Source organism: Heterodontus francisci, chromosome 31, assembly GCF_036365525.1.
Source record: "Heterodontus francisci isolate sHetFra1 chromosome 31, sHetFra1.hap1, whole genome shotgun sequence".
Lineage (NCBI taxonomy): Eukaryota > Metazoa > Chordata > Chondrichthyes > Heterodontiformes > Heterodontidae > Heterodontus > Heterodontus francisci.
The window spans coordinates 63,602,264-63,613,683 of record NC_090401.1 but is presented as its reverse complement, the minus strand read 5'-3'; the positions used below and the strand labels follow the sequence as shown (position 1 = coordinate 63,613,683).

At 46.4% G+C, this 11,420-nt stretch overlaps 1 protein-coding gene across 1 annotated transcript; it reads right to left on the bottom strand.

The window, feature by feature from the left end:
- Positions 1 to 9,967: 9,967 nt before the first annotated feature.
- Positions 9,968 to 10,797, bottom strand: LOC137347058 (putative nuclease HARBI1). The gene is made up of 2 exons (XM_068011065.1): positions 10,576 to 10,797; positions 9,968 to 10,489 (listed from the first exon to the last, which is right to left on the bottom strand). The coding sequence occupies exons 1-2, from the start codon at positions 10,795 to 10,797 to the stop codon at positions 9,968 to 9,970; spliced, it is 744 nt and encodes a 247-aa protein (XP_067867166.1).
- Positions 10,798 to 11,420: the final 623 nt, after the last annotated feature.

Below are 11,420 nucleotides of genomic sequence, written 5' to 3'. Positions count from 1 at the left end.
GTCTCAGTCATCTCATTATCAAAAAGGAGGAGGTGTTGGGTGGCTTGCAAAGCATTAAGGTAGATAAGTCCCCAGGGCCTGATGGGATCTTCCCTAGAATACTGAGGGAGGCAAGGGAAGAAATTGCTGGGGCCTTGACAGAAATCTTTGCATCCTCATTGGCTACGGGTGAGGTCCCAGAGGACTGGAGAATAGCCAATGTTGTTCCTTTGTTTAAGAAGGGTAGCAAGGATAATCCAGGAAATTATAGGCCGGTGAGCCTTACGTCAGTGGTAGGGAAACTATTAGAGAGGATTCTTCGGGACAGGATTTACTCCTATTTGGAAACAAACGAACTTATTAGCGAGAGACAGCATGGTTTTGTGAAGGGGAGGTCGTGTCTTACTAACTTGATTGAGGTTTTTGAGGAAGTGACGAAGATGATTGATGAAGGAAGGGCGGTGGACGTTGTCTATATGGACTTTAGTAAAGCCTTTGACAAGGTCCCGCATGGCAGACTGGTGCAAAAGGTGAAGTCACACGGGATCAGAGGTGAGCTGGCAAGATGGATACAGAACTGGCTCAGTCACAGAAGACAGAGGGTAACAGTGGATGGGTGTTTTTCTGAATGGAGGGATGTGACTAGTGGTGTTCTGTAGGGATCAGTGTTGGGACCTTTGCTGTTTGTGGTATATATAAATGATTTGGAGGAAAATGTAGCTGGTCTGATTAGTAAGTTTGCGGACGACACAAAGGTTGGTGGAGTTGCGGATAATGATGAGGATTGTCAGAGGATACAGCAGGATATAGATCGGTTGGAGACTTGGGCGGAGAAATGGCAGATGGAGTTTAATTCGGACAAATGTGAGGTAATGCATTTTGGAAGGTCTAATGCAGGTGGGAAGTATACAGTAAATGGCAGAACCCTTAGGAGTATTGACAGGCAGAGAGATCTGGGCGTACAGGTCCACAGGTCACTGTAAGTGGCAACGCAGGTGGATAAGATAGTCAAGAAGGCATTCGGCATGCTTGCTTTCATCGGTCGGGGCATAGAGTATAAAAAATGGCAAGTCATGCTGCAGCTGTACAGAACTTTAGTTAGGCCACACTTAGAATATAGCATGCAATTCTGGTCGCCACACTACCAGAAGGACGTGGAGGCTTTGGAGAGGGTACAGAGGAGGTTTACCAGGATGTTGCCTGGTCTGGAGGGCATTAGCTATGAGGAGAGGTTGGAAAAACTTGGATTGTTTTCATAAGATCATAAGAACTAGGAGCAGGAGTAGGCTGTCCGGCCCCTCGAGCCTGCTCCGCCATTCAATAAGATCATGGCTGATCTTTTCGTGGACTCAGATCCACTTACCCGCGCTCTCACCGTATCCCTTAATTCCTTTATTGTTCAAAAAGATATCTACCTTTGCTTTAAAAACGTTTACTGAAGAAGCGTCAACTACTTCACTGGGCAAGGAATTCCATAGATTAACAACCCTCTGGGTGAAGAAGTTCCTTCTTAATTCAGTCCTAAATCTGCTCCCTCTAATCTTGAGGCTATGCCCTCTTGTCCTAGCTTCACCTGCCAGTGGAAACATCCTCTCTACTTGTATCTTATCTATTCCCTTCATAATTTTATATGTTTTTATAAGATACCCCCTCATTCTTCTGAATTCCAATGAATATAATCCCAATCTACTCAGTCTCTCCTCATAAGCCAACCCCCTCAACTCCGGAGTCAACCTAGTGAACCTCCTCTGCACCCTCTCCAGTGCCAGTACATCCTTTCTCAAGTAAGGAGATCAAAACTGCACACAGTACTCCAGGTGCGGTCTCACCAGTACCTTATACAGCTGCAACATAACCTCTCTGCTTTTAAACTCAATCCCTTTAGCAATGAAGGACAAAATTCCATTTGCCTTCCTAATTACTTGCTGTACCTGCAGATCAACCTTCTGCGATTCATGCACAAGGGCACCCAGGTCCCTCTGCATAGCAGCTTGCTGCAACTTTTTACCATTCAAGTAATAATCCTTTTTACTGTTACTCCTACCGAAATGAATGACTTCACATTTATTAACATTGTATTCCATCTGCCAGACCTTTGCCCACTCACTCAATGTATCTATGTTCCTCTGCAAAGTTTCACAGTCATCTGCACACTTTGCTCTGCCACTCATCTTAGTGTCATCTGCAAACTTTGACACCCTACACGTGGTCCCCAACTCCAAATCATCTATATAAATTGTAAATAATTGTGGTCCCAACACTGATCCCTGAGGCACACCACTAGTGACTGATTGCCAACCAGAATAGCACTCCTTTATCCCCACTCTCTGCATCCTGTTAGTCAACCAATCCTCTATCCATGCTAATACTTTACCCCTAACGCCATGCATCCTTATCTTATGCAGCAGTCTCTTGTGCGGCACCTTGTCGAAGGCCTTTTGGAAATCTAGGTACACCACATCCACTGGGTCCCCATTGTCCACCTTGCTTGTAATGTCATCATAGAATTCCAAAAGATTTGTCAAACATGACCTGCCCTTCATGAACCCATGCTGTGTCTGCCCAACGGGACAATTTCTATCGAGATGCCCTGCTATTTCTTCCTTGATAATAGACTCAAGCATCTTCCCCACGACAGAGGTTAAGCTAACCGGTCTATAATTCCCCATCTTTTGTCTACCTCCCTTTTTAAACAGTGGCGTCACATCTGCTGTTTTCCAATCAGCTGGGACTACCCCAGAGTCCAGCGAGTTTTGGAAAATTACCGCCAGTGCACCTGCTATTTCTCCCGCCATCTCTTTTAGTACCCTGGGATGCATTCCATCAGGGCCAGGAGACTTATCAATCCTTAGCTCCATTAGCTTGCCCAACACTACCTCTTCCGTAATCATGATTGTTTCCAGGTCCTCACCTACGTTCGTCTCTTTGTCAATTACTGGCATGTTATTAATGTCCTCCACTGTGAAGACCGATACAAAATACCTGTTCAATGCCTCGGCCATTTCATCATATCCCATAACTAAATTCCCCTTCTCATCCTCTAAAGGACCAATGTTTACTTTAGCCACTCTTTTTCGTTATATATATTTATCGAAACTTTTGCTATCTGTCTTTATATTCTGTGCTAGTTTTTTCTCATGTTCTATCTTACTTTTCTTTATAGCCCTTTTTGTGGCTTTCTGTTGACCTTTAAAGTTTTCCCAATCTTCTAGTTTCATGCTGCTTTTGGCCACTTTGTATGCCTTCTCTTTCAATTTGATAGCCTCCCTTATTTCCTTAGACACCCATGGCAGATTACCCCTTTTCTTCCAGTCCTTCCTTTTCACTGGAATATACTTTTGCTGAGCACTTTGAAAAATTGCTTTGAAAGTCCTCCACTGCTCGTCAACTGTCCCACCATAAAATCTTTGTTTCCAGTCTACTTTAGCCAAGTCCTCCCTCATTCTATTGTAGTCCCCCTTGTTCAAGCACAGGACCCTGGTATTGGATTTTATCTTCACACTCTCCATCTGTATTCTAAATTCAACCATACTGTGATCACTCCTTCCAAGAGGATCCCTAACTATGAGGTCATTAATTATTCCTGTCTCATTACACAGGACTAGATCTAGGATAGCTTTCTCCCTCGTCGGTTCCATTACATACTGTTCAAGAAAACTATCACGGATACACTCAACGAACTCCTCCTCAAGGCTACCCTGACTGAGCTGGTTCGACCAATCTACATGTAGATTAAAATCCCCCATGATAATTGCCGTGCCATTTTTACAGGCATTCGTTATTTCTTTGTTTATTGCCCACCCCAATGTGATATTATTATTTGGTGGCCTATAGACTACGCCTATCAATGACTTTTTCTTCTTAGAGTTTCTAATTTCCACCCAAATGGATTCAACCTCATTCTCCATAGAACCTATATCATCTCTCAGCACCGCCCTGATGTCGTCCTTGAATATCAGAGCTACACCACCTCCCTTACCTTCCTGTCTGTCCTTCCGAATAGTCTGGTACCCCTGGATATTTAACTCCCAGTCATGACCAACCTGTAACCATGTCTCTGTAATGGCTACCAAATCATATTCATTCGCAATGATTTGTGCCGTTAACTCATCAACCTTGTTACGAATGCTACGAGCATTCAGGTAAAGTGCCTTTATGCTAGCTTTCTTACCCTCATGATTCCCAACATCTCTAATAATAACTCCTGAGTTATCCTTCCTTTCTGCTTCTTTCATAGTCTGCCTTGAACTTAAACCCTCCTGCACACATGTTAACCTGCTGCTTACCTTTTTATTTACCATCATACTCCCTGTCGTTTTCCCTTCCCCTTCCCCCCGACTCACTCGTTTAAAGTCCTGGAGACCACCCTATTTATCCGTTTCGCTAGAAACAGAACCGTGACAGGGTTCCCCTTGTCCTCACTTTTCATCCCATCAGCCTCCATATCCAAAGGATCATCCTCCGCCATTTCCGCCACCTCCAGCGTGATGCCACTACCAGTCGCATCTTCCCCTCCCTTCCCCTGTCAGCATTCCGAAGGGATCGTTCCCTCCGCGACACCCTGGTCCACTCCTCCATTACCCCCACCACCTCGTCCCCGTCCCATGGCACCTTCCCCTGCAATCGCAGGAGGTGTAATACCTTCCCATTTACCTCCTCTCTCCTGACTATCCAAGGCCCTAAACACTCCTTTCAGGTGAAGCAGCGATTTACTTGTATTTCTTTCAATGTAGTATACTGTATTCGCTGCTCACAGTGTGGTCTCCTCTACATTGGGGAGACCAAGCGCAGACTGGGTGACCGCTTTGCGGAACATCTCCGCTCAGTCCGCAAGCAGGACCCTGAGCTTCCGGTTGCTTGCCATTTCAACACTCCCCCCTGCTCTCATGCTCACATCTCTGTCCTGGGATTGCTGCAGTGTTCCAGTGAACATCAACGTAAGCTCGAGGAACAGCATCTCATCTACCGATTAGGCACACTACAGCCTGCCGGACTGAACATTGAGTTCAATAATTTCAGAGCATGACGGGCTCCATTTTACTTTCATTTTTAGTTATCTTTTCTTCCTTGTTTTTACATTCTTTTTTTACATTTTTTACAATCTTTTTTTGCATTTATTTCATTTCATCTTAGTTTGTTCAGTTTGCTTACCCACTGTTTTTTTTCAGGTTTGCACTTGCTGCTGTTCAATATTCAGTGTATTAACACCTAATCTGTACTAATGCTTTGTCTTTCAACACACCATTAACATATTGTTTGCCTTTGCTCCATGACTTTTTGGTCAGCTATGTGGCCTGGTCCAATCTAGACCTCCTTTGTTATCTCTTGCCCCAGCCCCACCTCACATGCTTATAACCTGTGACATTTTTAATATTTGTCAGTTCCGAAGAAGGGTCACTGACCCGAAACGTTAACTCTGCTTCTCTTTTCACAGATGCTGCCAGACCTGCTGAGTGGTTCCAGCATTTCTTGTTTTTATTCCTGTGCTGTACTGTTCTTTGTTCTTTGTTCCATAAATTTATTTTGCAGTGGAAGGGAGAGTGGGACAAATCTGACTTTTTTGTCTCATCAGGAAATGCTGCAACAAATCACAGGCTGGCAAGTTTCATTTGGATGTTCAAACTATGCTAATGTTGAGCCTGGCAAGCAAACTGTTCATGTACCTTATCAGATGGAATTCTGCTCCGAATTGTCATTCCCATTAATGGCCAACTTCAGAATTGGAAAAATACTCCATCTAGTGGGCAAACTGTAGTGACAACATGCCTCAAACTCACAGCCATTCATCGGAGAAAAACAACTGAATAAAGAATACTTTAATCTTGTTCAGACATATTTTCAGACAAAGTAAAAAGATCCAGCATTGTGTTCTCACAGAAGATCGGTTTCACAAATCTCATTCGGGCTACATTAAGGAGGGAGGGACATTTTGAGGGTCCAGGGTTGGGCCTGTTTCCACAAGTCAATCAGGAGGGTCCTGTGGAGGTTTTTTAGGAGGAAGGGGAAGGAGGAATAGCTTAAGCAAACACTCACTCACTAAATCAGTTTTAAAGAGAAAATATGGTTTTTGTTGTTGGAAATAGATGGCAATTTAAGATCACTAAAACTGTTTATTTGAATATAGTTATGTTCCATTTATGATCCCACTTGTTTATAAGGTCTGTTTCCAGGTGCAGTATTGCAATATAACAAAGGCAGACAGTAAAATTGTTTCATTTCCCACTTCTGGGGACAGAGCTCTGGCAGTGACAGGGGTAAACAAACACTTGGTGTTCGCTCTGCGGCTTTCTCCTGACTTCAGATGCACATATGTGGCAATGATGTCATTTTGGCACTGCTATACGCATCCTCTCCAACATCCCAGCAACAACAACTTTCATTTATATAGCACCTTTAATATAGAAAAACATCCCAAGGTGCTTCACAGAAGTGCAATCAGACCACGATTGATGCCAAAGCAAAGGAAGAGATATTAGGTGGGATGCACAGTTGGATTTTAACAAAAGAGAAGGGAGTAATGAGGCAGACAGGACTGGGGAGGGAATTCCAAAGCGTAGAGTCTAGACGGCTGATGGCACAGACGCCTGTCATGGGGCAAATGGAATAGAGAATCTCAGGTCCAAACCGCACCTGTGTGCAATTGCGGCCAAACCTGCTTTGTGTCATAAACAGGGTGAATTTGGCACAATAGAAACTAAATGACATTGCAGAATTGTTTTTTTTTTTGTAATATAAGCAATCATTGTGCTTAGTTGAGGAAATGAGGTTAGCAGGAAAAGGAATGAAATGTAAATGATGTTGAATGTAAATTTGAATAGGGCTCAATATTTACAACAATTGAATTGTGTAACTATGTATTGTAATTCTGTTGCACATCGGTATGGGAGAGCAAAACTGCTGCTTGAAACTGGAACATCGTATCCAGTCATAGAGTCATGTTTAGTTTAGAGATACAGCACTGAAACAGGCCCTTCGGCCCACCGAGTCTGTGCCGACCATCAACCACCCATTTATACTAATCCTACACTAATTCCATATTCCTACCACATCCCCACCTGTCCCTATATTTCCCTACCACCTACCTATACTAGGGGCAATTTACAATGGCCAATTTACTTATCAACCTACAAGACTTTGGCTGTGGGAGGAAACTGGAGCACCCGGCGGAAACCCACGCAGTCACAGGGAGAACTTGCAAACTCTGCACAGGCAGTACCCAGAACTGAACCTGGGTCACTGGAGCTGTGAGGCTGCAGTGCTAACCACTGTGCCACTGTGATCACCCAAATGGTGAAAGCAGCTCGTAGCCTCAGAGCTCCCTCTGCTGCCAGGCAATGCTACATTATTTCTCTGTTTAAGAGGCCCTGATATATCAGACAGGAGTGTCCGAACTTTTTTGGAGCTCTAAGGGCCACACATAGGGCTGAATTTAGTAGTCGCACCAGCGGCAGTGGCAGTAGGTGGGCAAAATGTCAGCCTAACCGCACATGAGCTTCGCTGCTGCAATTACGCAGCGGCGGCCACTTACCATAATGATGGTGGCTGTCCCCCCCCCTGTCATGTGGCGGGGCGGCATTGGCAACACTGTGAACGGCATCACCTGATGGCGGATCTGTTGCTGGCACCATCTTTAAAAGGCTGCCAGCCCTGCATTCACTCTCTCCTTGAAATGTACAGCAGCTCAGTCATCAAAAATATCTCGACATTAGCATCAATTGTAAGTGGAATGCCTGACATAGCACTGAGAATGTCAGAGGTCAGAACAGGATGGCCTCACACTTCAGTGACGCCTCCCTGCTGTTCCTCCTCCAGGCTGCAAGGGAAAGGTGGCAGATCCTCTTCCCCAGCGATTGCAGGAAGAGGTCCTCCCACCTGACCAAGCATGCCTGGACGGAGATCACAGAGGAGGTTAGCAGTCGTGGGGTCACCCGTTGTAACTGGGTCCAGTTAAGGAAGAGGGTTAATGACCTCCTACGCTCAGCCAAGGTAAGTTGCGCATTCCACATAGTTTGTTGCGATCTGCTTGGCCACAAGCGTAAAGGTGCATTGCTTGACACAGTTATTCTAATGATAGAAAGGTCATAGTGTAATGATATCTGATTGCTGACTGCATAAGTGAAACCAGCACCCTCATTTCTGTCGTAGCCCACTTTAGACACATGACAGAGTCAGTGTGAGAGCAGCACATCCCCCAGGTGCAGAAGAGGGGCCCATGTTAGCAAAGACGTTCTGTAGAGACATTTGGACTGCATCCTTGCTCTTTCAGGAGAAGAAGGCTCACAACAGTAGGGAGGCGACCAGGATCAATGGCGGGGTGTCCGACCTGAAGCCTCTGTCGCAAGCAGAGAGGAGGAGCTATAGTTAGCCGGGAGCCAAGGAATATGTGCCATAACAGATGTGGAGCTTGGCGTCCCAGTTGGAGAAAGTGATTTTTGCCAAACACAGAATGATTCCAAATTACATCTCGTATGTAGACGCTATGTTGTCATCATTGTGACATGTGTACCATGTGACATGTGTACCATGTGACATGTGTACCATACCACATAAATGTCTGTTCTTCACATTGTAGCTTGCAGGGCGACACTCGCAAATGCTGGCAGAGACCGAGTGAGCGATGACCACCTCTGAGAAAGAGATACACTGAGAGGATGCACTGTCCCATGACACTCCTGAACCTTCCACCAGTGCAGATACTGTCACCTCAATGGTTATTCGATCAGCATTAGATTCAGGGTCATAAGAAGGTGAGAGCACAGCACACACGCCCAAGCAGCTGGCGGAGGCTGAGACAGCTGAGGCTTCTGGCAGTCGTAGGACTGTGGGTATCCAGGCCCAAACTGAGCCCCAGGCTCACGATGAGCCTCTGATGTTGACAGCACAGTGCAGACTAGTGTTAGAGAGAGGTAAGGCAACATCTGATGGAGATGCCAGAAGCCATGTGCAGCAATGATCAGACAACGAAAGAGTCCATCCATGCCATGAATGGTGCCATGTCCCAGGCATTCGAGCGCATGCCTTCATCCATGGTGAGGTTGGCAACCCCTCATGGAGAGACACAATCCACAGATGCACCATGACCTGCAAACCCTTGCCTTGGCCCTGACTTCAATACAGAGGTGGCTGGGCGAGAGAAGGACCAGTAGCCTGGAGAGTGTTCCCACTCCTGGTCCTCTGGAGAGCAGTGAGGTTCCAATGAGCCTTCAGAGGGAGAAGAAGAGGCTGTGCTCCACATCTGGAGTCTCCCCTCAAGGTGATTTGAGTGTGGACACCAGCTCCTCAGCCCCTCTGCCAGTGAGCCCAGCTCCAGCAACTGCGATGCCTGAGGACACTCCTGCACTGGTGCAGGAAGCCTTCAGGTAGCCGGTGCTCTCCAGACCTCAGGCACCCAGAGGGTGGCTGCCGAAGTCATCCCAGGCCAAGGGGCAGCCTGCCTCCAGTCCAGCTGCCAGTGCAGAGGTGACACCGCGTAGGAGCACCCACAAACGTATTAAAAAGACACTTTGACACATATGGGTATTCGCGGGTGAAACAGATATGTCATGTGTACTTTAATTAAATGTGCTGTCCTGCCAATCATCAGCCTTTATTGTCTGAAAAACTAATTCCATCATGGAGCGATTATGTGTCTTTCAATTACATCATAAGCCTTACATTATGCCAGTGTGAGCACCGACATCATTACCATGCCAATATGTATGAGGTGTGACTGCACGAATGAAGTCACACGGGCAATGGCTCAGTTTGTTGCTGCCAGTCATGTTGGAGAGACGGATATCACAGAGTCAGAGCACTGCAGACAACATGCATGATGGTGAGTTGTGTTTTGGAAAATAGTTATTGAAGTTCAGAGATTCTGGAAATGCCCAATTATCAGTCTTTGCCTTGCCTCCCTTGCTTACTGCTTGCCAAGTCGGGCTTTCATCACTGCTCTCTGATTTCCCATGCGTGCTTGTTCTTGAGTGCCCTCTGTGTCAGAGGATTTGTCCTACTCCCGTAACTCTTCAGCTTGCAAGACCTTCCCCCTCTGTACTGCTATGTTGTGCAGAACGCAGCAGACTACAACAATGAGCCCAATCCTGTCTGATGTATACTGTAGAGCTGCACCAGATCTATCAAGGCAGTGGAAGTGCATCTTCAGCATACCAATGGCCTGCTCGATGGTCACTCGGGTGGAGTTATGGCAGGTGCTGTAATCCTCTTCAGCATCATTGCTGGGGTTCCTCACTGGCGTCAGAAACCATGTCATCAAGGGGTAGCCCTTATCCCCAAGAATCGACCCCTGAAGGTCTGTGGGGGAAGTGAAAAGCAGTGGCACCTGGGACTGGTGCAGTATGTATAAATCATCGCAACTGCCCGGGAAGCAAGCACTCACTTGCAGGAAGTGCTTTCTGTAGTTGTACACTAGTTGGACTTTGATGGAATGAAAGCCCTTTCTGTTTATGAAGGCGGCTGGTTGGTTTGGGGGAGCCTTGTTGGCCACATGTGTGCAGTCGGTGATACCTTGCACCTGTGGGAATCCCGCAATGGCCCAAATCCAATGGCCCTCTCAGCCTGACTCTCAGGGTCAGTCCTATAGCGCATATAATCACCGGCCCTCCTGAACAGAGCATCCGTCATCTCCTTGGTACAGCAGTGCGCTGCAGATTGAGAGATCCCACATATGTCGCCAGTGGATCTCTGGAATGACTCAGAGGCGTAGAAGTTCAGGACCACAGTCATTTTGTGGGTCACAGGCATAGGGTGACCACCAAAGCTCATTGGTTGCAGGTCATCATTCAGCAGTGCGCAGAGGTGTGTGACAGTCTCTCTGGTCATCCACAGTCATCTGTGACACTGGCGCTCAGTCATCCGAGTCCTATAGACTCACTGGCGTATCTGGGCTACTCTGCGCTTTGATGACTGCTGCTGTTTGCATTGGGGAGCTTCCTCCTGAGCCGCAGCTGCCTCTTGGGCCCACGTTCAGCGGAAATGCCTCATCACAGCAAGGGGATCCAGGAAAACAGGGTGAATCATACCCACCTCTATTCTCCTGGTAACTTCGGTTTCCTTCAAAAGGTCAAGTACACATACCTGGACAGAGATTTGTGTTATAAAAACAAGAAATGCTGGAAATACTCAGCAGGTCTGGCAGCATCTGTGGAGAGAGAAGCAGAGTTAACGTTTCAGGTCAGTGACCCTTCTTCAGAACTGAGATTTGTGTGAATTACTGCATCAGCAACATTCCAGTATGAGTTTTATGTTATGACATCATGTTACCCACACAACCTCTAAATAAATGCGAACCAACATGAACATCGGAATACCATCTGAGTTGCCTGCACTGGACCCCTGACAAAAGCAATCGATATGGTTTCCAAGTTGTATACCAACCTGCTCCCTCCCACAAACAGTGCATCACTTGCAGAGATCCCCCCTTCACCACCCCCCCACAGCAACAC

Excerpts from the sequence above, each read along its gene's own strand:
- LOC137347058 (XM_068011065.1), bottom strand. The coding sequence starts at position 10,797 with ATGACCAGAGAGACTGTCACACACCTCTGCGCACTGCTGAATGATGAC. Across the intron at positions 10,490-10,575 it reads CGGATGCTCTGTTCAGGAGG|GTGCAAGGTATCACCGACTG; the intron begins GCCGGTGATTAT and ends GGATTCCCACAG.